The sequence below is a fragment of the Heloderma suspectum genome, chromosome 1 (assembly GCF_057233095.1).
Source record: "Heloderma suspectum isolate Gila_16-S chromosome 1, 16-S_ref, whole genome shotgun sequence".
In the NCBI taxonomy this organism is placed as follows: domain Eukaryota; kingdom Metazoa; phylum Chordata; class Lepidosauria; order Squamata; family Helodermatidae; genus Heloderma; species Heloderma suspectum.
The window spans coordinates 163,494,791-163,521,222 of record NC_139458.1 but is presented as its reverse complement, the minus strand read 5'-3'; the positions used below and the strand labels follow the sequence as shown (position 1 = coordinate 163,521,222).

At 41.3% G+C, this 26,432-nt stretch overlaps 1 protein-coding gene across 1 annotated transcript in view; it reads right to left on the bottom strand.

Annotated features, from left to right (window-relative positions):
• THSD7B (thrombospondin type 1 domain containing 7B) overlaps positions 1–26,432 on the bottom strand; it is a 645,752-nt gene that overhangs the window by 516,420 nt on the left and 102,900 nt on the right. The window contains exon 2 of the mRNA XM_084829626.1: positions 19,213–19,387. Within this exon, the coding sequence (XP_084685752.1) occupies positions 19,213–19,351 (139 nt within the window). The 5' untranslated portion in view covers positions 19,352–19,387. The remainder of the gene's footprint in view (positions 1–19,212; positions 19,388–26,432) is intronic.

Genomic DNA, 26,432 nt, shown 5'->3' with positions numbered 1-26,432 from the left:
CAAGTGACGTTAATGAAGCTTTTGTTTAATTATTCTGTTGATTGTTCTAAACAGATTTTGTAGTTACTTAGTTAAAGGTGAGTTTTACTTAGGGTGGGTAAATAAGGCTGTGATCTTATATCTACTTACCTGGGAATAAGCTCCACTGATCTAAATGGGACTTACTTCTGATTAAACATATATGGGATTGCACTGTAAGTGAATTGTAGTGCAATTCTGTAATGTCTTCTCAGATATAACTCCCACTGAGTTCAACTGGACTTTCTCCCAAGTAAGTATGCATAGGACTGCAGACTTGCAGAGCAATCTTATGCATCTCTACTCAGAAGTAAGTCCCACTGAATTCAATGGTTATTCCCATGTATGTGTACATAGGATCATGGCCTTAATCACCTGTGATCCATGTGTGTGTGTAGATCTATCATACACAACACACCAAATACATGTATAATACATACAAATAAATTTTTATTATTTCATTTTTTATTGTTTTTCTAAAATGTTAAAATGCAGTTATGAAGAGAATACATCCATAAGCAGGAAAAGGAAAAGAAGATGATTTTAGAGTGTTCTCAGGTTACTGCCATGATCCAGCGACATCCATCCATAGATTGAAGGGGCCTTGAGTACGCTGTACAGCATACATAATGCTTTGTGGGATCATGCTGTAGCATAGGCAGAAAAATAAGACCAGATTGACTCTTTCAAGAATCTCTACCTGAAAAAATCCTCACAGGATAACACTGCATGTGGCTACAATGGAACCGCTGTGCAGATTAGCAGGATGTATCTATAGAAAAAAAGACAACAGAGATGCAGCGCAAATAACCAGTCTTGTCCATAATCTGACTATCTTACTCCGTTTGCAAGGGCGAATGCACAACATCTTTATTTCATAAAGTGCTAGCAGCACCCTGGTTCACAGGTACCTGTGAATCAAACCCCATATATTTTGCAGATTAAATGACAGTATCACATTCAGCCTTATGACCTTTCAAGGAAGGCCTGGAGGGAATCCATTAGTGATAGGCCAATTGGGTGGTATCAGTTATCAGCCACCTCATATCCTTTGCAGCTGTTCACTAGTTTTTTTCCCCTCCTGCACACTTATCAATGTACCTCAAATCTGATTTGGGACCTTGTGTGCTGTAATAATTAAATCACTGTGAGGGCTCTAAAAGCTAGTTCATCCTTTCCCGAATCAATCAAGGACAAACTAATGAGAATATCAACGAAGGTGAAGAAACTGTGGCAAGTTTTAATTTGCAGTGCATAGTTCTTCTTGCCATATCCGTATCAAGTGTAAGGATTCATACTTACAGAGATGGAGCTAAAAGGAATAATGTACAAAGATTATTTTTTATTACTTATGGAGATATTACGTATTTCATTTACAAGTGTAGTAAATCCATCCCTAGAGACTCTGAGAATGATATACAAATATCTTTGAACGATGCTGTTTTTCAGAAAACCCCATTTGCAGGGACAACCTTAATCCCTTGTAAACCCAATTTATTCCAGTGTCATAGGGTTGTTATCCTCAAATGTCATTCATTTAGAGTCCATGCCTTTTCAGCAGGTATTTAGAAAAGGTCAGCAGTCAAATATCGATCAATACACACCAAAGAGGTGAAAATGTTAAGTACTGGAGCAGGCCTACCACACCTTCATTTCTAAACTTCCAAAACTGTAGTTTTAGGGCTAAAAAGGATACAACGTGTGACCCGCCAGGCCAAATGTAGGACACCATATATTATGGCCTTCAAGGGAACCCCATTTCAGCAGTCTCAGGCAGGACATATTGGGACTTATGTGTATATATCAGTCCCAAGGGCGCTTACGTACTTTGACTAACTGGGAACTATATATGCATATCAAAGCAGCATGGTCTCATTTTTCTCCTCTTCTCCATCACCATGCTACTCTCACACTTCATTTTTGCCCAACTTCTCTTTTTTTGCCCATAGTCCAATAGTATGACCTCCCAGGCTCTATTCTTCAGCTTCCTGCCTTGTTCATTTTTTCATGCTAATTGTTTCTTTGTTTTTTTCTATTCTGCCTTGGCTGGAGCAGAGCTTTTTATGGTCCACATAAGGACCGCACACCAAGGATTTCTCCAGCTGTAATGCTGTACTTATTGCTTTATATCGGTATCCTGCTGGTATACATGTAGCAGTTTCTTATTGTCTACATTCACCCCTAACTGTTAAGCATCACATCTCACATACCCACCGTTTTAGCACGTATTTCTCCTTCAGTGGCAACACCACGCCTATTTACACCTTCCAAGAATCAGGGCTAGGTCTCATAACACAGCCATAGAAGGTGCTGCCTCTCAATAGCAGCAGCGCCATGAAGAAAGGTAATCACGTGTACATGCATTCTAGCTAGGCTAGTCCCCGCTGCCTGGCTCATGCTAAAACATGCTAAAACATGCTAAAACATGCCTGTTTGTGTTAGAGACAGGCTGCTGGTCTGATCCAACACAACTCATAGCATAGTAGAAGAGAAAACATCCCAGATTCCATTTTTAACATCTCCACTTAAAAGGGACAACACAGTCTGGAGAAGACCTACGATCATGGAGAGTTGCAGCCATCAGAGACTGTACTGAGCTAGTTGAACCCAATGGTTTGCCTCAGTATCACAAAATAAACATTCGATATACTGTAAATGTAAACATATTATTCCCAATGGTGGCTTTGCCTTAGTAGAAAGCACGTCCACTCATGCAAGCTGGGGCACCCAATTTTCACTGATCATCTCCGAAAAGCTGCTCCTGAGGGTAGAACAGACTGGGATATTTATGTACTGCATTTATACACCACCATATTTTAAAAAAATATCTCCAAGCGGTTAGTGCAGAACGATGCAGTAGGAGATTGGGAGTAAATCATGTGTCCCAATTTGCACAAGTAGAAACACTTTCTGCCAAAGCAAAACCATCATAGGATACAACCAATTAAAGAGATGATATCCAATCTAGGATAAGCATGGTTTTAATTGTTATGAACTGCCCAGAGAGCTTCAGCTATTGGGTGGCATAGAAAAGAAAGCCAGCCAGCCAGCCAGCCAGCCAGCCAAAGCAAACTTCAAAGTTCAATACAACATTTCGTTTCTAAAATATGAGACAGTAAGTTGCCACTAGAGTTTGTTTTATATGCTGCTGGAAGGGTAGAGAATACCTGTTTTTTCTGTGTCTTCCAACTTAGTATAAAAGTACCTTCAGATGTTTGTGCTGATTCTTATGGCTTCTCTTCTCCATTCACTCTCTGTGTTTCACATTTTATACAGGCAAATCACTCTCCTTATTCAGCTTATTAACATATCAGCAAAAAGCCAGTGGAATGCCTTAGCAGCGTTCTAGTCTTGCATGACTGTGTGGTGTGGTGGATTACTGGATCAATATGACCAGTCCATCTTCTCACTGCCCATTCTCTTGGGCATGTAGCATCCATGTTTATTACTTTAGTCTGGTTCTATAGTTTACAGACACCACCAATTTATGCCAAGACAATTTTTTTGGTAATATTCATTTTGTGTCTCTTTGTACGATTATTTTAAAAATAAGACGTTTTAAAATAATAATTTTAAAAATAATAATGTAGGTGCCCATAAGATGCATGCTTTCAGATAACGAAATCCTCAAATGTTACATGCATTTAACATCACTGTCTTCAGAAGGACAAAAGTACATAGTAATTCTGTGCAAAAATACATCCTAAATCATTGTATTCTGTTATGTAATTAATAGAAACTTATATTTATCATTCTAAAACAATTCCCATAGTAAGATCATGTATTATTAACCTTGACTGATTAATTGGTTAAAAAGCAAGACAGTTAATTGATTAAAAAAACTTTAATCAGTTCCAGTGAAAATCAATTTGTGCTCTATCAGGTGTTGCTAAGAGACTGTGGAGAATAAACAGATCCAGAAAAACTCCATATCTATTAACCACAGTAACCCTACTTCTTAGTCCTCCAACAATTCAATGGAGTTGGAACAGAGCTGTGAAGAATGGCCTGAAAATTGACCAGAGGCTTGTTGAGAACAGCAGCGTCTCAGACTTGTAAATGGGAGAAACAAAGATACTATGCAGTGCAATCCTATACAAGTTTACTCAGAAGTAAGGACCATGGTGTTCAGTGGGACTTGCTCTCAGAGAAGTGTGCATAGGACTGCAGTCTTAATAAGTTCATTCCTTCATGCATATAGGAGTACCTTATAAACATCAAAAATAACATGAGTCTGTTACATACATTGTCTGGAAAAATGCTTTTGTGTAATACCACACAACAAAAAGCCTATCAACTGAAAAATTAATAGAGGAAAAGTTCCTCAGTATGGTTTAGAAAGGTTTTAATGATGACTCTATATTTTAAAATTCTGGTAGTAAAGCATTCTGCCATCTTCTAACCGAGTCAATAGCACAAACAATTACTATGGAAAAGAAATGTATAATTAATACTCATTACTAATTTAATTATGGAATCTTCCATATGCATAAAATGTCATTACTAAGGGCAGTTATGTCTCAGGGCTTCCTAAGGGCTAGAACCAAGTGATTTGTCCTATTAAGAAAGCATTTAAAATGACACATTGTACCATTTCTGAGGGATCAAAAGAGAATGGACTTTAACCTTGTTACTGGCATGGAATTTAATGTTGCCTTTCATTAGCTTTAGCGAGGGAAACTTCTACATGCTGAGGAAAGTTGAAAATATTTCTTGAGTAAGCTAGACTTGAAAAAAAAGGATTTCTGAAACTTATGTGAGGGTTATGGTTCCATACTAAATTCCAGAAAAGTGACATTGTCAGGAAAAATATAGATTAGATTACTAGTAGTACATGACAAATCTTTGCTATCATGGGAAGCTGCAATTTAACTGCAAGGTTATCCCCAATTATTATATCTACAGACCCTAGCTTGATGAAGTTAATCACTGTTCTCTCATTATGCAAAAATATGAGTAATAAAATCTATAAAGAAAGTAAGAATATACTATTCATACTACCAAACTGAGCCTGTGTGTCACTGTACTGAGGCAGAAGGACACAGGATGATATATGGCATGGGTGGCATAAGGTGGATAGGGATCTACTCCTACATTATTGGGTTATTTGCAAGGGTTTCTGACCTTGCATTGTTTAAAATAACAACAAAAATACTTCCCCGCCCCCTCTAACTTTGATTGTTAGAATTTTCAGAAACTAAAGCTGCCCCCTTCAGAAGTGGGAAGCTATTCTGTGACTTTCAGGAGTAACTTCAGGGGTGGCAGTGAATTTTAAGAATTCGGGGGCATGGAGAGAGGCTTACTATTCCAGACAAGGTAGCTGAGGGTTTCTCTTTTAAAACACACACACAGGTGTTTCTGCTGAGCAGCCCAGTGCTGTATCTTCCTACTTCCAAAATGCCCGGATGTGCAGCCCAATTCAAAACAATGTTACATCACATTTTGGGGGGCGTTGGGAGAGAGATAACTGCCTCAACTGGCCAACGGAGCAGCCATATTTTTTTTCAGAAATGCCCCTAGGAACAAGCCTACATCTTGGGCCATGCTGGCTGCATCTGATGGGAGTTGTCATCCAAAACATCTGGAGGGAAACAAGTTGCCTATTCCTGCTTTAACCCAGTTTACCAAGCTCAGTGATACAACCTAAAGCAGCTTGTCTGCACTACAGGAAGATCAGGCTGCTCAGCCCCGTAAGAGAATACTGAAAAACATGCTGACTCACAGCCATTACAATTGAATTTCTGATGTAGAAAGATTAATGAGCAATCGGCCTTGGGTTATCCATATAAATCATTAAACAAACATATTTGAATGCTTATGTTAACTCAGAATGCAGTCACTCTGGGTTCAATAGCAATTTCCAGTAGTGCAAAACCCCCATCAGTTTTTTTTAAAGCATAAAGCCAGCATAAACAAACAAAATCCCAAAATAAAATATCTCTCATGAGTTGGCAAAAACTAAAGGTTTTATATGTTGACTTGATGAATAATATTTGTGTGCCGATCCTTTCCCCAAGAACAGTTTGGGACCAAGTTGTGTTAAGCTTTCTTGCTGCAAGGATGTCAGAACCCCTTTCGTGGCGTTCCGACTGGGTTCTCTTTGAACATATGCCCTTTCAAGAGAAATTAATCAATCTCTTTATCGCTCCCGCAGCATCTGGAGCCATAATCATTACCCAACTGCTGAGAAAGAAATGAAACCACTAATCGCATAGGGAGTAGGGCTTACTGTTTGGAGCAGGAAAGTTTTTATTAAGTTCTAATTTGAAAAGTGATTTTTCATGACCAGCCTTCCAAGACACATTGCACAAAAGGAGAGTCTGCTTCAGCAAGTCTGCAAGTTGCCTCCCAGTATATATATTCAGAACCACCCTAAGGGGAGTGTTTTTAATAATACTATACACACACACACACACACACACACACACAATTTAATGCAATAATCCTACATTATAATCCAGACAAAGTGAAGCACTTTTATATCCCCTTGATTTCAATGGGAAGAATCTAAGCACTTTCTTAGAAATCTCTTCCATTTAAGTCAATGGACTTAAAAAGTGGTTACATTTGGCAGAAGATACTGAAGTGACATGCAGAGGGTTGTGTTAGCTTAAAAAATAGCAAACATTGACATCAGGTGCCGTTATCAACATGCAGAGGGTACTATGAAGTGTAATTCTATCTCTAGATTAATAACTGCTTTCGCTAAATTAGGGAGTATTCATATGTCTGAATAAGAAACCTGGATAAAAAATACTATGTATTTCTTACATTTATATCCAACCTTTCCTCCAAGGAACACAAGGCAGTGTAAATTATTCTTCCCTCCCCCAATTTTATCCTCACAACAAATATGAGGAAAATTACACTGAGAATGAGTTATTGTATCGTTATACTACTTTGAAGCAAAACCAAACAGAAATATTGTGCACAAGTATTTGATAAATAACTTACTTCTTCATGTCTGGGATAAATGAAAGAGGAAAATTAGTCCTGCTAAAAGCATCCTATGCTGCTATGTATAATTTAGACTAAAATGCTGAATTTGGACATTCTGAATTATAGAAAAGTAGTAACATATACAAAGGTCCGCATAGTTAAAGCAATGGTATTCCCCGTAGTAACCTATGGCTGCGAGAGCTGGACCATAAGGAAGGCTGAGCGAAGGAAGATAGATGCTTTTGAACTGTGGTGCTGGAGGAAAATTCTGAGAGTGCCTTGGACTGCAAGAAGATCAAACCAGTCCATACTCCAGGAAATCAAGCCAGACTGCTCACTTGAGGGAAGGATATTAAAGGCAAAACTGAAGTACTTTGGCCACATCATGAGAAGACAGGATACTCTGGAGAAGATGCTAGGGAAAGTGGAAGGCAAAAGGAAGAGGGGCCGACCAAGGGCAAGGTGGATGGATGATATTCTGGAGGTGACGGGCTCGACCTTGGGGGAACTGGGGGTGCCGACGGCCAACAGGAAGCTCTGGCGTGGGCTGGTCCATGAAGTCACAAAGAGTTGGAAGCGACTGACCGAATAAACAACAAGTAACATGTCCAAGTATAAGTACTGACTCAGTTATAACCAATTTGTATGTATGATGTTATTAAGCAGTTAATTAATGTCTTGTCAGATCCCACAGTTTGAATATTTATAACTGAGAGAATAGTACAGGAAGATAAAAGACTGAGGTTATCATAGCTTATTTCGTGTGTGTGTGTACACATGTGTGCGCGCACATGCACACACACGCACATGCACACACAGATAGAAAGTAAAGGCCAAAACACTCGTTTCTGTTTCGGAAAAGGAGCTCCGCTCACCTGACCTGTTTCAGAAATGAGCATTTTGGCTCATTTCCACAGTTTCTCTAGGAAGTGCTAGTTTCCTGTTGCACCTGTGATGGGTCCCACTAGTGTAACATAATTAGCAGTGGAGCACAGGCAGCACTGGATATGGCCTCAGATGTATACAATACTACAAACAGTATGGCTTAAATCCAACGTTGCGCAAATGGACTTCCGTTCATGCAATGGAATTTCCATTTGATCTCCCCCCAGCGAAGCCCCCCATATGCCTCCTAAAACTGCCTCATAGTCCCCCATTCCTCTGGAACAGGGGATGCTGGAGTCTGCAAGGGGGAGGGGGAACTGTTCCATCCATGGTTTCAATTCCACTGGTGGATAGTAAGGGTTGGATACAACCAAATTATTACATAAAAAGATTAAAAGCACCTTAAAGACTAACAAATTTATTCTGGCATAAAACTGTTGTTTTTGCTGCAATAGACTAACACAGCTACCCCCTGGAAATAGTAAAAATATTCACTGCTGCAAGAATCTGCGCTGCTAAATCTTGAAGAGCATTCTTCACACCTTGTTAGGTGGAGTGGGAAGACAAAATATGTGAAAATTCTGTTATGCCTGAATTAAATAGTTTATTATGATTAAATAAGACAATATTATAGCAGATATTGTTTCCAAAACTGGAAATTGTATTGCCACAATAAGGCTAAGGCAAAAGGAGAAGGGGACGGCAGAGGATGAGATGGCTAGATAGCATCACTGATGCAATGAATATGAACTTGAGCACGCTCCGGGAGAGAGCGGAGGGCAGGAAAGCCTGGCGTGCTATGGTCCATGGGGTCACGAAGAGTCGGACATGACTGAACGACTGAACAACAACAACAACAACAACAAAAAAGAGTTGTGTAGGTTTCTCAGATGAATTTGATGTTTTACAACTTTTGTAAATTATGGATTTAAAATAACTTACAGTGCAATCCTATACATGCCTACTCAGAAGTAAATCCCACTGAGCTCAATGGGACATACTTCCAGGAATGTAAGATTGCAGCCTGAATGTAATGTAATATCTATCCACAAGAGAGAGAAATGAAATTAATTCCAAATGATAATGTCACTTAAATTATTTTTAGACTAAAACATAGTAGCAACATTACAAACAAATCAGTTGTTAAAAGCTTGAGCAAATAAAATTGTCTTTACCTGATGTCTGACACCAAGCAGACATCTCTGGGAAGTGTATTTCATGACAAGCATGCTAACACCAAAGATATGGTGTCTCCTGTTGTCATTACTTAATCTTTGAAAGTTGGGGCACCGAGAGAAGGGCTTCGGAACAAGCCTCAGGGAATGTTCCAGATTCATAGAATCATAGAATAGAAAAATAGAATAGTAGGATTGGAAGGGGCCTATAAGACCGTCGAGTCCAACCACCTGCTCAATGCAGGAATCCAAGTCAGAGCATCCCTGACAGATGGCTGTCCAGCCTCGTCTTGAATGCCTCCAGCATGGGAGAACCCACTACCTCCCTAGGTAATTGGTTCCATTGCCATATTGCTCTAACAGTCAGGAAGTTTTTCCTGATGTTCAGCTGGAATCTGGCTTCCTGTAACTTGAGCCCATTATTCCGTGTCCTGCACTCTGGGATGATCGAGAAGAGATCCTGGCCTTCCTTTCTGTGACAACCTTTCAAGTACTTGAAGAGCACTATCATATCTCCCCTCAGTCTTCTCTTCTCAAGGCTAACCATGCACAGTTCTTTCAGTCTCTCTTCATAGGGCTTTGTTTCCAATCCCCGGATCGTCTTTGTTGCCCTCCTCTGAACCCTCTCCAGTTTGTCTGCATCCTTCTTAAAGTCCGATGCCCAGAACTGGACACACTACTCCAGATGAGGCCTAACCAGTGCTGAGAAGAGGGGAACTAGTACTTCCCGGGATTTGGAAGCTATGCTTAAATTAATGCAACCCAAAACAGCTTTTGCCTTTTTTGGAGCCACATCACATTGTTGGTTCATATTCACCTTGTGATCTACAACAATTCCAAGATCCTTCTCGCTTGCAATGTTGTTGAGCCAAGTATCCCCCATCTTGTAACTTTGCAATTGGTTTCTTTTTCCTAGGTGCAGAACTTGGCATTTATCCCTATTAATTTCATTCTGTTGTTTTCTGCCCAGCACTCCAGTCTATCAAGACCACTTTGAATTTTGTTGTCTTCCAAAGTATTAGCTATCCCGCCCAATATTGTTTCATCTGCAAATTTGATCAGCATTCCCCACGCCACCTCTTCCTTTAATAAAAATGTTGAAGAGCACCAGGCCCAGGACTGAGCCCTGCAGTACCCCGCTCATTACCTCTCCCCAGTTTGAGAAGATCCCATTGAGAAGCACTCTTTGAGTCCGATTCTGTAGCCAACTGTGGATCCACCTGATCGTTGTCTCATCTAGCCCACCTAGAGCTAGTTTGCTGATCAGGATATCATGGGGCACTTTGTCGAAAGCTTTGCTGAAGTTGAGGTATATGATGTCCACAGCATTACTACAGTCCAGAAGGGAGGTTACCTGATCAAAAAATGAGATCAGATTAGTCTGGCAGGATTTGTTCTCGACAAATCCATGTTGGCTTTGAGTAATCGCCACATTGTTTGCAAGGTGCTTACAGATGGATTGCTTTATAATCTGCTCCAGAATTTTCCCAGGGATTGATGTCAGACTGACTGGTCTATAGTTCCCAGGTTCCTCCTTTTTACCCTTTTTGAAGATAGGGACAACATTAGCCCTCCTCCAGTCATCTGGCATTTCACCCATCCTCCATGATTTCTCAAAGATAATAGTTCTGAGAGTTCTTCTGCCAGTTCCTTAATTACTCTAGGATGCAGTTCATCTGGCCCTGGAGATTTGAACTCATTTGAGGTAATTAGGTGTTCCTTGACCATATGCCTATCAGTCTCAAGCTGCAATCCTGCCCCTTCAGCCTGTACTTGCCAGGGGGTCGTAGACCCTCTTTTGGGAGAAGACTGAGCCAAAGTAGGAATTGAGCACTTCTGCCTTTTCTTTGTCATCTGTTATCATCTTGCCATCCTTATTTAATAGTTGAACCACCATTTCTTTCCTCTGTCCTTTACTATGCACGTATCTGAAGAAAGCCTTTTTGTTGCTTTTAGCATCCCTCACTAACCTCAGCTCGTTCTCAGCTTTAGCCTTCCTGATGCCATCCTTGCAATTCTGTGCTACCTGCCTGTGCTCTTCCTTTGTTGCTTGTTCTTCCTTCCACTTCCTATATGTGTGCTTTTTTGTTTTAAGTCATCTCTAAGCTTTTTGTGAAGCCACATTCTTCTGTTGTCTTCCGCCTTTTTTTCTTGTTGGAATTGTCTGTAATTGTGCCTTGAGAATTTCCTTTTTTAAAAGCTCCCATCCATCTTGGACTCCTTTTCTCATTAGAGTCACTTGCCATGGGACATTACTGATGTTCTGAGTTTATTAAAGTCAGCTTTCCTAAAATCCAGGGTACGCATTTGGCTACACTTGGCTTTTGCTTCCTTTAGAACCAAGAACTCAAGTATAACATGGTTGCTTTCCCCCAGAGTTCCTGTAACTGCTACTTTATCCACTAAGTCATCTCTGTTGGTTAGGATCAAGTCAAGCATAGCCAATCCTCTAGTCCCTTCCTCTACTTGCGGTAGGAAGTAGTTATCCGCCACACAAGTCAGAAACCTCTTGGAAGGGCCATGTTTTGCAGAATTTGTCTCCCAACAAATATCAGGGAAATTGAAGTCCCCCATTACTACTACATCATGCTTCCTTGAAACATTGGCTATTTGCTTTTCAAAAGTTTCATCCTCGTCTTCTCCTTGATTGGGTGGCCAGTAGTAGACTCCAACCACCATGTTCCTTTTATTCTTTGCTCCATTTATTTTAACCCAAATGCTCTCAATGGGGCTACCAAGCTCATCCTCCTTTATTTCTGTGCTGAGATATGTATTTTTCACATATAGTGCAACCCCACGTCCCCTTCTGTTCCTCCTGTTCTTTTTGAACAAGTTATATCCTTCAGTTGCTGTATTCCAGTCATGAGAGTCATCCCACCAAGTCTCAGTTACACCTATCAAGTCATAATTTCTGTCAGGGTGGAAACTGAGCCCATAGAGCCCCAGAGCAGTTCTGATTCTGAGGAAGAACAGCAATCCATGGGAGAGGAGCTCACTCATCTCTCACAAGCACAGCAGCGGGTAGAGATTCCTCCTGCCAGCATTCCTGGGATGGATAGTGACCCTGGCAGTGAGAGAGCGCTGGAGGGGAGCTTGCTGGATGCTCAGCGCAGACGCAGGGAGTGATGACAGATGGAGGGTGCTGAAAGGAGGCGTTCTGCTTGTTTGGCGCTCAAATAACAGTCGCGTCCCAAGGACCTAAGGGAAAGAAGGAGGATCTATTCATAGCCCATAAGTTCAGAGTTTTCCCGTGGTTCCACTTCAAACAGGGACCTGCGTTACCTGGAGCTTAGGCTACTCTGCTATCTTTCCCCAGTGCTGTTCCTTGCTTAGTCTCTAGTGATTAGTATCTGAAAGAGTCATAAAGTAATAAAGGAATAAAGCCTTGGAAAGAATCTTTGTCATCTGTGTCCTGAGTTGGCTATTGGAGGGGACTGCAAAAGGCAGCTAGGGTACTCGTGACAATTTCCCTCCTGTATTAAGAGTTCAAGTTCATTCTGTTTGTTTCCCATAGTCTGGGCATTCGTATATAGACATCGAAGACCATGTGCTTTATAGTCTGGCTTTCTTCCTACATGTTTGTGAAGACTATTATCGGGCGGTATTAGAGCTGTTCTCTCTATTGCGGTGCATGAGCCTTCGTCCATTGTTACCCCCGACTTTACGTCTCCCTTCCCTGTAGGATTCAGTTGAAAGCCCTCCTGATAAAAGTTCTTCATGCTGTGGCCAAATACATTCTTCCCAGCCTTTGTGAGGTGCAGCCCATCCCTTGCCAACAGCCCATCTTCCAGGAAGTATAGCCCATGGTCCCAGAATCCAAATCTCTCTCGTTGGCATCACCTTCGTAGCCAGTCATTCACCCAGAGTATTTTTCTTTCCCTTTCTATCCCTCTTCTAACTACTGGAAGGATGTATGAGATACCTATCTGGGCCCCAAAGCTCTTGACTTTCCTTCCCAAAACTTCAAATTCTGACATGATTTCTTTGTAGCTCTGCTTGGCAGTATCATTTGTTCCCACATGGATGAGAAGAAAGGGATACCTATCAGTGGACTTTATGAGTGCAGGCTCAGTCACGTCTCTAATCGGTCCTCCTGGGAGACAGCATACCTGGTGAGTCCATGGGTCTTCGCAACATACTTGGGTTTCGATCCCACACAGCAAGGAGTCTCCTACTACTACTACTACTACTACTCTCTTGTTGTTGTTTTAGGCCTTGGTTTCATTGCCTCTGCTTGACTGACCTTCAGCCTCTTACTCACTCTCATGCAGGTTCCCCTGTAATTCTTCCTCTGCAGGCTGTCCTCCAGTCTGATCCTCAAGTACCTGGAAATGGTTCCATAGCTCCACTGCTTCACTGGTGTAGAGTGGCGTCTAGGTCTTCTGCTCCTGTCACCCTTTTCCAAGGAGTATTCTCTACTGCATTTTTCCTCACCTCAGCATTTCCTTCTTCTGCCTCAGCTTGCTGTTGCTCCTCCAGCTTCTGTTCTTCACTTTGTTGCTGTAGTTCCACCGTTCTGTTCAAGAACTCTTCGTGTTCTCTTATTCCCTGGAGGGTCGACACTTACCACTCCAGTCCTCTTACTTTTTCTTCCAGCAGTGTGATCAAATTGCACTTGTTGCACATTTAGGCCATGTTTTTCTCTGCCAAGAAAACAAACATTGCACACACCTTGCAGGTCACCACCACTGGAGAGTCTTGTCCTTCTATAGCCTCTATTCCCTTTTTGTGTCTAGCTTTCAGATTGTTCTAGACTAGCCTGTGCCTGCTCCTCTACTCACTGGAGGTTAAAAACACCGGCCCACTGGTATGGAAGTGTGTGTTACAGAAAAATAAATTAAAAAATGTTTTAAAAAAATGTTAGGGGCCCCCTTGACCTCCCCTGCCAAACTCCCCTGGCCAACTCCTGTTTTCTCTGATTCATATGGCAACCCTGTTCACTCGCTCTGATCGCTCACTCTCTGGGAGCTTGCTTGCTTCTATAGTCCCTAGACCAGCTGGAGCAGCTTCCTCTGCTCTGCTCAGCTGGGAAGCAGGATTCATATGGCAGTAGCTGCTCTTCAGATAACCTGGTCCCAAGTCAACAAGACACCTTTCTGGTGACATTCAGTAATTGCACTGAATCCAACATGGCACCCATATTGAAACAGCCACAAGTAATTTTATGCACAAATCAGTTGGCAAATGGGTCACAACAGGTTCCCCAAGATCTCCCTGAAGTCCTGCCTAAAGCTATTAACCAGACCACTAAAAATAGGTCCTCCACATTGCACTGCGTAGATATAGTGTTGGGAAGGTATCACTTCTTTGCTGCCATCACAGCCGCGGAGAAGGCTCTAATATCTGCATGGTCAGATTCAGCTTACATTTTCTTTCACCTGCATTCTAGTCATTGTTATTCCTGCTTCATTGGCCCAGGCTTTCAAAATATCAGGCAGTTAACCATGCTGTAATCAGAGGGGGAGATTATTTAGGAGCAATGTCTACCGCACGCATCATTTCCTTATCACTACGTCACCCAAGTGATATAAATATGAATCTCCTCAAGACCTGTTTGGAAACTATCCAGATCTATCAATCTCTGGAGGCAGACCATCCTAACCGGTCTACCACCCCTGAAGTGGGATAAACCACCTGTAAGCTAAAACCTCACTAGGAAGTATTCTGTCCATGACAATGGAACTATAAAAAGTTCTTCAACTCCCACATCACCAACAACTCACTTAGCAGAAAATGCCCAATCAAGAGTATGACCCATTATGAGCACTGAACCACATTCTAGGACATGGTTATTATGTCTTATGGTTATTATGATGGCCACAAAGTCATGAGTCTTCCCCAAAAAGCAGTCAAGTTTCCCAAAACCAACAGCTTGGGGGTCCTCTACACCAGATCCAGAAACCATCTCCATCATCTCTGCTAGGGAAAGACTGTTAGGCAGCAAGTTGGCACTTCACCAGCATAACTCCTAATCTATCGCAACTACCCACACCAATGTACAAATACCCAAAGTTGGGACCCTGGAGATCCCAGATGGAATCCTGTTAGACCAAGGCATGGTAGACTACACTGGTGCTGGAAAGACTGGTGCTGGAGTCAAGTTTACATTGGTGTTGCACTGAAAACCTGGGAGGACACTGACACAAGCTGACCTCACAATGATTTGCTCACCTAGGACTTGGTAATGCAATCCAGGTCAATACCTTCATCCAAGATCCAATTCTAGATTATTTTTGTTTCCCCTTGTACCAACCTTGAGCACCCCAAGGCTAAACCGTTTACTGAACCAGAATAAGTGACGAACTGTCAAATCCTTCTTCCCTTGAGTTAGTCCATACATTTCCCTTTGCCAATTATAATCTGGAATGCACTCCCTTAGGGGTTGCAATAGGTCCCCCCTCTCATTGCATTCAGGAAGGGGGTGAAAAGTATATTGACATTTTGTCTTTACTTTACTATAGTTTAACACCAGTAACAAAAAGCAACTCAATTTTGTTATATTCCACCAAATAGACTTTTCCATTCTGACCCTTAGGTCTCATATATTCACAAATCAGAAAGTGATGTACTCTTTACAAGTGTTTTGAGCACACATATCCATGGAATTTTTAAGAATCCTTAAAACTTCTGAAATATTTCATAGGATTCATGAAAGCATACCGGCAAAGGTCAAAATATCTATGGAGGATGAAGCACTCAGGAAGGGTTGATACCTTAGGAACAATAATGCACAAGTCCAAGACACTTACAATTGACAATGTAACAAGGTATTTAAGAAACTTCTTTCATTCTGAATGAAGTTAGATAAATTTATTATGATCATAGATCAGCACATTACATGTACCATACTTACACACAACATACATAATTATACAGAAAATAAAAAAAAAACTATCATGGCCCCATAATATTAGCTTGGTGGAATAGTACTATTTTAGTAAAAGTTTGTGGCAGGCACTAGCAGCTGCACAAAACCTGGCCACCTTGGCTGTGATCTGAGAATCCTGATCAGAACGAATAACAGCAAGATAAAATGCATTTGATCTGTTTGTAATAAAAAAAACAATATAATAAAACATCCCCAACAGTTTCCACTTCCCCTCCATCACAAGGGCATGGTATGGAACCTTCTGATATATTTCCTCTGAAAGCATAGATGTTAAAACATTAAATTGGGCTAATGTAAAGGCTTTTCTAAATTTGGAGACTGTTAAATTGGTCAGATAATACCTTACTCCCAGAGAAGTGGTATTTAGTGACAGAACTGAAACAGTTCTGTAGAAGTGTATCCCATATTCGTTGTTTAATAGGCACTTTGTTTAATATGTACTTTGTGTGTCTGTTAGATACACTCTGATCTAAGAAATCTAGGCAAGAACATAATTCTCTTTCTAAAATTTCACCTTTAAAATATCCAAGGGCTATTAGACTTCCAGTTGTAAACCCGTAAGTTAGTAATTTCTCTGTCAACAACCTTCTTCATGTTGACTTAAAAGCATCTGTTAGGGTCAATAGAGCCAATCCCGCAGGGAAAAACTCTGAATCAAGTTGAATCTTGAAATATTTTCCCCAAAGCTACTCTTAAAAGACTCCATGGAGATAAGGTTATCTGCAGTTTGTGTGTCTGTTAAGATACTCTGTTCTAAGAAATCTAGGTAAGAACATAATCATTTCTCTTTCTAAAATTTACAGTAAGTTAAATTAAAAGTGACAAAAATCTTTCCACCAAGCTAATAACTCAGCACTATTTTAATGCCGCAAACCACATTAGGTCATCTAATCATACAATCTCCAGGTCTTAGATTTGCAACCATGGTGCTTGTAATGTTATGGTTCAACTCATATGTCAAGTTGAGGCTACAATCCTAAGCATGTTTGCTTATGCTTCTTGCATTCAGTTTCATGTGAGAGAATCTGAGTGTTAGAAAGCAAAAGCAGAGCCCAGTTCTCCGTATTTTCTACATGGAAAAGTAATCTGCTGATGACGTCACCATGTCAAAATTGGTCATGAGAATAAAGAATTAAAAAACTGTAAGTTTCTCACCAATGTTATTGAGGGTGACCTTATGGAAAACAGCAACAACTCATATCCTTCTACAGCATACCACCATTTATGATTTTTTTTTAAAGTAAAGCAACTGGTCCTAAGGTACTTAAACTTTCACTCCATACATTCCCCTTAATGTGCAAGAAGAAGAATTAGGAGTGAACCTAATTAGGCTGAGCTGACTCTTCTTCGGAATGTAAAACAGAAGACAGGTATGGACTTTTAACTATGAATGGAAATTTACAAAATATTTGAAAAGGACATTGCAATCTACCACGTGGCAAGCACTGAATAAGTAAGTATTCACATGAAAGGGGGGGAAGCCACAGGCGAGTACAGCAAAATGGGGAAGATAATTGATCTGAAGCTGGAAACACAACCAATCAATAAGGAAGAGAAAAACAAGTCTCTCTATCAGTGTGGGTGAGGTCGCTCCCCCATCCTTAGGTACGGGAGGGAGACTATGAAGCATAGTATATGAATCAAGTCTCCAGGTGACCCCTGTTTAGACAGACCAGCTGCCATTTATGTGGCATGATCACGACAACATGTGAGAAGCACATGGAAGGGCAAAGTGTGTAAACAGTTCACTTGTTGCATTATAACGTACAGCTGAATGGCAATACAAACTATATTCCATCACTTCAATGTGACAGTGCAACCCTTACAGAAAGTTCAAACAGGTTTTTCAACCAACAAGTGTTGATTTTGCCATCATTAAGTTAGAGGTAGAGAACCTGTGGCCCTGCAGGTGTTGCTGGAATACAATTCCCATCAGCTGGCTGGGGCTGATGGTAGTTGTGGTCCAACAACATCTGTAGGGCCACAGGTTCCTCAGCCCTACATTAACTGGTCAGGATCAAGTGAAAAGGTAGTCTTGAGGAATCTAAAACGTGATTGATTTTTCTTTCACTACTTGTTGGACAAGGTAGACAAGGTTAACAAAATACATCACAATGCTTAATGTGCATAATTTTTTTTTAAAGCATACGCTTACTTACCTTTCCCCTGTCACATCAGTTAGGAAGTCCATCTATCAGGGCATTAAGATATTTAGGTAGTAAAGAATTATCAGAATTTGGGTCAGCCACTATCTCTTTAAGATAGGTGATGGAGATATTTTGTTTTCCCCAAGACTCTAGAATTTTCTGCAAAAAGGCCTAGTTCCTACGGACTGGTGAATATGTTGAACTATGCACATAACAAGACACTGGGACCTTGGGACCTGGAGGAACCCAGAGTTGTCAAAAACACAACATTCGCTTTGCTCTGGCAGAAACCAGAACAGCCTCCAACAACTGAGAAATAACATGCTTACTTAACCACTGACATTAAAACTGTGAGATGATGGCTTACGGGAATGGCCACTACACCTTGTATACCTGATCAGCATTAGTCATATTCAAAATGTGTAATGCTGCCAAATTAAGGGTTCTGCCCCAAGGTGTCATTCTGCTAGCGCAAAGCTTCCTTCTACCATCTATGGAAACCCCATTTTCATCCAATAATTTGGTTCCACTTCTGCAACCCATTGCACAAGCTGTTCCACAAATTATTGCCCAAGGCACTGCACAAGTCTTTATGACTTCATTAGGCTATGTGTTGTTTCAACAGTGGTTGTGTGATTGCTAGCAGAGCAACACAAAGTTTGTACATTTTCTGCTAGCATATTGTTGGATACAACCCTATGATTTTAATTTGTTCAAAGTTCTCTCTCCTGACCTTCTTTCTAGTTGTACATACTAGCAAATGAGAACAGTATTTAGTTATTGTTGGCTCAGCTGTCAAGTTAGATTAGGAAGCAATGCTGTTATCTTATGTGTGGTTGAGACCATTCACCTTGAAGAAGAACTAACAGCTGCTCTACATTTTCTGAAAAATAATGTGGTACAGCCATCCCCTAGCACATGTTAAGGAAAAAAAGCCTGTGGGAAGCTATTCCACAGAGGAGAAGGGTTCTAGGCCCCAACATACTAGTTTGACTGTTATATGGAGGTAGTATACTACATACGAGCAGTATTCAATCATGTCATCTCCCTCTGCATTCTAAAGAATTATACAATCTCATCTTGTGAATTAGTAGATTAGCCCAAACTGCCTTAACTGCAGAACTGGCGCCTAAGTAAAGAAGAATGTATTCATCCCTACCTGTTTTCCAGACAAATTGATGAGATTTTCTCCCTTCCAAATCAGATGTGTGTAATAATAAGAGTGCAAGCACAACCAAGCCCCTTCTTGTGCTCTGCCATGCCCAGTGAGCGCAGAACCAGCTATCCCTTAGAAACATACTTCATGAAATTCAATCCAGTTCACTTCGCTACTCCTAAAATAAAGAGAAACAACAAAAAAAAGAGTTTGTTAAGGAGTGGTTACCAGTTCATCCTTCAAAGATATCACTTCCACAGATTTTACCAAGCAATGTAGCATTCTTGTAGCCTTAAATCCAGACTTTGGTCTGGGGTCATAAGAATATGGTGAATTGACTCTACCATTTTTCTAAGTGAAGCTTCACGATTTTTCCGACATGGATTACAACTTACATATTGACCTGATTCATACAAAATGCCAGTTCATGAGTTGCTTAACAGCAACAACCCATTCCTAGGTTGTTGGAAGCAACGTGCAACCCTGGAACTCTGGGTTATTGAGGGGCAAACAACCCAGAGTTTTAACCCAACAACAAAGCATGTGTTCAAACTCTAAGTTGTTTGTCCCTCTCTACAGCTCAGACTTCCAGGTTCACACATCACATCAAACAACCCAGGAATGGGGCATTTCTGGGTTGTTGCTGAAAGCGGATACAAAGCAGAAGTGGCGAGCAGGCAGGATGCTGCACATACACTCACTCCTGTGCAACTCAACCGTTGAGTTGTTGTGTGCTAACCAGGTCAATGAGAAAAGTATGCATACCAGCGTTCCCCAACAGAGTGACCTCCAGATGTTTTAGCCTTCAACTCCCATCAGCCCCAGCCAGAATGGTCAATAATCAGGAATGCTGGGAGGTGTAGTCCATAACATCTGGAGGGCACCAAATTGGGGAAGGCTTATGTAAATCATGTGGATGCCACCAGACATGTGTGCATTTCTTACACCTATGTCACTGCATGTACACATAGAATCATAGGGTTGGAAGGGCATGACAAGCTGGGACAGGCTGCACAAGTAACAAAACAGATGAAATCGGACAAGCTTTTTCTAATGCAGAAGTGATACCCATGTAGGAAAAATATTTATTTATTTATTTATTACATTTATATCCCGCCTTTTTTCCTCCACGGAACTCAAGGTGGCGTACATAATCTTCCTCCTCCTCCATTTTATCCACAACAACAACCCTGTGAGGTAGGTTGGGCTGAGAGTATGTGACTGGCCCAAAGTCACCCAGTGAGCTTCCATGGCCGAGTGGGGACTAGAACCCGGATCTCCCGACTCCCAGTCCAGCACTCTAGCCACTACACCATGCTGGCTCTCAGGGTTCAGTGGATCTAGTATGCCACTGTGGCATTTTATACTGAAGTAAGCCTTAGGGTGCTTCCAGAGGAAGCTTTTATCATGTAATCACCCTGCCTCCTTCATGGAATTTTACAGGGAGTCTAGATGACATGGTCCACTTGTAACCCACCCAATGTTTTCCAGCCACTTCTTCCATCTTTTCTCTTTCCACAAAAAGTATGCTAAGGAGGGAAAGACGGAATAACTACACAATAGTTTTTGATTAGTAGCACGAGGAGCACCCTTACATTGAAGGTTGAGCTGCACATTACACAGAAATACATATAACTTGATTCTGATAGTCCTTTCTACTGGGGGGGGGGAGCAGGGAGGGTGCAAATTAGAGTGGAGAAGTGGAGGAAGTGTTTATCCCCTTCCTGCCTGTCACTGTCAATTCCACTTTCTTCAATTTCTTTTTTAAAGGCCCTTTGGAGTTTGGTTACATACATGCGCTTATCAAAATGCAATGGACAAGGGCAGTCTGTTACTCATCCAATTTGAATGTTAAGGATGTGCTCAGTGCATGTCTTTCTTCAAAGCATAAAATGCCCTAAAGACATCATAATCCTCACAGTTTTCTGTGGGAGCATACCACTCGTGATTGTTGTTGTTTTCCTTTCTTCTGTTTCTAAAACACCATCAGGCTAAAGCAGCGACAAAATATTGTAGTGCTTAGGAACTAGCAGCATGTTGACAGGTTTTAAGGAAGTACAACCTAAATGTTTGTTAGCTTACTGCCCTAGGCAGTGAGACACTGGATACTGCTGCTGCCAGGGTGTGTTTGTGGCTGCCTTTATTGTGTGTCACCTCCCTTGGGCTGCTTGTCTTTATTTTCCCTCCGTGGGTAGGCCTTGAATCCTTGTCTCAGGAGAGCTGTATATGCTCTTTGAAGGCATCCTGCTGAGGGAGCTGTGTCAGTGCTGTGTTGTTTAGGCTCTCCTTCCTCCCTTTTGTGTGTGCTGTGCAATAAAACAGAGCTTGTGAGCAGCATTAAGGGATTAGAACCACTGCCTAGAGATAACTGAGGACTTGCAATAGCAGGCTCATTGCTGGCTCTTCCACTGGGGCTCATGGACTAGAAAAGCTGAAGCATCATTGTGCAGGTTGCGATGCATGTGTTCACTGTTGTGAGTTCATTGGCTACCTCCATGTGCGACGGCATGTGGAGATCATCACTGGCAGAGACCCTGATTGGTGGCCATCAGCAGTGTTTCCAGGGATGCGGAGGGCATGGTTGCCATTTTTGCACCATTTTTGTATTTTCTAGTTGTGTGGTTTCCTGCTCCCAAGCAGACCATGCATTGGATACAGTGGTTAGTTGGTCCACTGTCATTGGGGTAGTCTGTCTCCCACCCCCACTGGAATAATCAGAGTACAGTATAGGATTGTACTACCCAAATGTCGGGTCCCGCATTTGCAACAGTAAAAAAAACACACACCACCAATTTTCAAGACGTTTCACAAAGCTGAAATACAAATGATAGTATCTCAAACCACTAAATAATATATGAACAAAAGCCAATAGAGAAGTTGCTTTATTACCAAGAACCTATTTATACATGGAAAATTCACTGATGTTTTATATTTCGCACATTTCTTCTACCTGCTAGGCATTTATCTCCGTTTTTAACATTTTACATTTGCTACTAGTCATTTCTATTATGTTTTGTAGTGTGAAGCCTCATATCTTGGAACAGGATAAGCCAAATATGGGGGAAAGGGTTTTTTTCTGCAAAAGGTGAGTAACATAATTTTAGTGCTTTCCTTTAAAGTTATCAGTTATTAAAAGTTTAGTTCCAAACTATTATATTTCTAACCTTATAAAACCAACTATGGTTACTATACATAATACATGGTGTGCAGTTGTTGATAAGGCAAAGATAAACCTGAAAATACAATCCAATATATATACAATGTTTTAAAAAAAAAACCTAAAAAAATATGTGGTTTTATTTAAATTACTCTGAAACAGTCTCTACCTTGATAAACTTATGCAATTTATCAGATAGAGGCGACCCGAAATAGAAGAGTAATGGCATTTTTATCTAACTTCATTCATTTATATATCTTAGTAGCCTAGCAAACAGGCATCATTTAAAACTTATAGAGCTGACCCAGCTAGGAAAGGAAATCATGGAAATTACTTGCTTTTCAGTTTCTATGTGAAAAATGAAAACACTAATTCAGCCCTGGATAAACTAGGGCTGTACAATTTCTGTACACATTCCTTCTGAACTGGGGTAGTCCCCATGGCAACAAAACTGGATTTTCCCAACACCCAGATCCAAGAGGTTCAGTGGAGGTGATGGGTGGACCAGGGCATTTAAGAGATTAGAACCCTATTGATACCCAAGTGATAATTGCAGGTAAGATGAGGACAGAATGGACAGGACAATCCTAAGAGAGTGAAATTTCTAGTTCAGGCACACTGTTAATCGTTTTATATTTATTTATTTGTTTGTTTGTTTGCAGGTCTATGTTCAGAAGAACAACATGTCCAGGTACTTATTTCTGGTCATTGTATGGTTGCCTGCAAGGCCAGATTGAAATCTTTGTAGGCCCTTGGCACTCTCATAATTGTAGGCCCACAAGATATATTTATAGATATCTATTTACACTGTATAGGTCCCATAATCATAGATCACAGGGGTGGTCCGGTGGGTGCATTACCTTGGGCTAGTGGAGCATAGCCCTGGGAAAATTTTAGCTTCCAAAATATCCACAGTGAATGCCAAAATGATAGTCCCCAGAAAGAGCTGGAACAGATAGATATCTTTTCATTTAAACATACTGGGACTTTCCTGTCCTTCTGAGCTGTGCAGTTGCCACCAATTGCTCTTACACAGGAGAGCTAATCAGAAACGTCACTATGGTAGCCCAGAGAAGTCCTATCCCTTGTGTCCAGGATGAGGAAAAATTGCCAGTCAGTTTTCCTTTTTTTTCCCTAACAATTTTTAAAAGGTTTGGAGCACTGACCAATTCGGACAGGCATAGGGCTACACCTACCCTTAACAAAATTTGGCAAGGCTAAGCTCTGAAAATCTTGCCTGGCCATTAGCCAATGAGAATGCTGCTGAAAAAGAACTTACACCAACTTATCCAACTACAAGGAGACCACACTATGCAAATGACTGAGAACCTCTTGCTTTGATGAAGTTGGCATGGATAATACTGACTTGGGTTTGAGTGCCAGTGACAAATTCCACACACAATCCTTCTATCCTATAATGGGTAAACTTACCACTGAGATGCACAAACATCAAGCAGCATATGCCATACTCAGTTAAAGGTTAGTGGATAAGTCTATGTCTAGTGACGAAGTGAAGCAAGGGGGATTAATAGATACCCGTCCATCAGATCTTGAACATGCATTCACAGATGAATTTCTATTGCTCTCACATACGTATGCAGATGGGAAACCTGTGGCAGAAATTATCACTGCACAAATAACGGACAAGTTGTTGACATGTGTTCCAAATCTCAACATTGTGTTTTGCCATTTTTGGAACAGGGTACAGGAACAGGGAACAAGTTGCAAAAGGTAGCTCTTTTTCAAAGTTGAAAATATAGAGAACTGTCTTCAGCCAACCATGGGACAAGAAACAACTAACTTCAATTCTTCTAGGTATACTAGAAAAGGGGTGTTGCTTGAATCTCATTCTGCCCGAATTCCATTTTGAAGAAGCCTTCGGAGACTGCATTCCAGTGGTTTTGTTGTTGTTGTTGTTGTTCAGTCGTTCAGTCGTGTCCGACTCTTCGTGACCCCATGGACCTTCCTGGCCAGGCCTTCCTGTCCTCCGCTCTCTCCCGGAGTATGCTCAGGTTCATATTCATTGCATCGGTGATGCTGTCTAGCCATCTCATCCTCTGCCGTCCCCTTCTCCTTTTGCCTTCAGTCTTTCCTAGCATCAGGGTCTTTTCCAGGGAGTTTTCTCTTCGCATTAGGTGGCCAAAATATTTCAGCTTCAGCTTCACTATCTGTCCTTCTCATGAGCACTCAGGGTTGATTTCCTTTAGGATGGACTGATTTGACCTCCTTGGGTGTGGCCAAATGGAAAAGAGGGTGGGGCCAAAAATCCAGCATGCTTCAGCTTAAAGCTCTTACTGCCTTAAGAGAGGCATTTCAAATGTGGGGGGGGCTGCACAAAATCTGGAAAACTGCCAAACAACCGGTGGTTGGGGGAAAGTGGGTGGCCTTCTGGGGAACCCTGGAGGGACAGATTGGGAGTGCCAGATGTGGTCCCCAGGCCCGAGGTTGCACAGCCCTGTGCTAGGTGAAGGTCAGAAAGCTGTTCCTGTCTCACCAAGTTCCCACCCAGCTGTGTTGCAGATCTCCTGTGGTTAACGACAGTAGAGTTGTGGCCCTTGTTTACCCCTAGTGCAGCTCACAATTACAATGGAAATACAAGCTGAGAGGGGGTGGAATTGTCCCCACAACAAAACGCTGCTATCAAAGTGCTGGCTTCTGGAAAGATGTCTGGATTCTATGCAGCAGCTGAGAAATGGCTTCAGATGATTTTTTTTTTTTAAGGAGGAAGAAGACGAAACCTGGCTGGGCTTAATCAAGATGCAGCCGGAGCAGGAGAAGCAAAATATGCTCATAAAGGTGGCACAGCAGATGACCTGCCTACTCTGTAAACTTCTTCTGAGGGAGGATTCAAAGTGTCAATGGCTGGAAAGAATTATACGTGCATATGAGTCTCTTGCATCTGAGCCTCAGCATGTTGGAATTTCTTAAGAAAGGCTGCAAACCAAAACAGGCCGGCTGCTCTTTCTGACATGAGAGTAGAGATTAAATCAGATACGGGGAAACAGGAATAAATTAGACTTGGCACAGTCAGATTCCTGTATCTCATATGCCGGGTTAACTACTTTGGCTTCACTAGTTTGCACCAGAGTAAAATAGCAAGATCAGAATCAGACAGTAGGTTTTCATAACACAATCTGAAACATTAATAGTTGCGTGAAGATAAGCTAAAAAAAAAAATGCAGACGCCATATGCCCATCCACGACACCATGAATAAATTGCATTATGAAGGCCTCCGACATTCACATCAGCATTAGTTACTGTGTATTTCAGCTTCCAAATGTGTTAGCATTTGGTTTATGAGGAAAAATATGTGTGTGTATTTTTCATACAGTAGTCAGCAGTTTTTATGCATATAAAAATAAGCCACGTGACTTAAATGCAGTCAGATAGTATTACCTGCAATTTCAAATTAAATTTACAATTTTCCTTCCACGCAGTCTGACTATTGATTCACTTGCTTTGGGGGGGATGAAAATCATTAAGAATAAATGAACATTTGAAGAAAAGGTGAATTAGGTGATATCTCAGTTCTCTCAAAGAAAATGGAGACAGCTACTATTTTCCCTTAACATTCCCTACATGCTGATTGATTGAGGAACCCCCACCTGCAAAAAGGACCAAGGTGCTGCAAGGAAGGAAGAAAAATATGAAGTGGATACCTTTGCGAGGGGAGGGAAGCCCTGTGCCTTGTACACACCTGGAGGGCACCAGGCCAGGAAAGGCAGAGTTAAGACAGTGGGAGGAAGGGGAATATTGTAATTGTGCAGAGCTGCTGGGTGGGAGTTCAAAAAACCAGGACTGGATATTTTTGGGAGATCGTCTGAGTTCTCTAGTTGTAATTTTCAGAGACTGCAGGGACCCAGGATTAAAGGAAACAATACCAGCTGCACTTTTAGCCCTTCCTAATTCTGTGGCAGGAGAAGGATGCACTTCTGGTGAAAAGGGAAAGACTCTCTCTCTCTCTCTCTCTCTCTCTCTCTCTCTCCTTATATTCCTGTTGGCTAGCAGAAATATTTTTTCTAACCCACATATTCTTTGTAGACCAATGAAGATAGGTGAAATGTA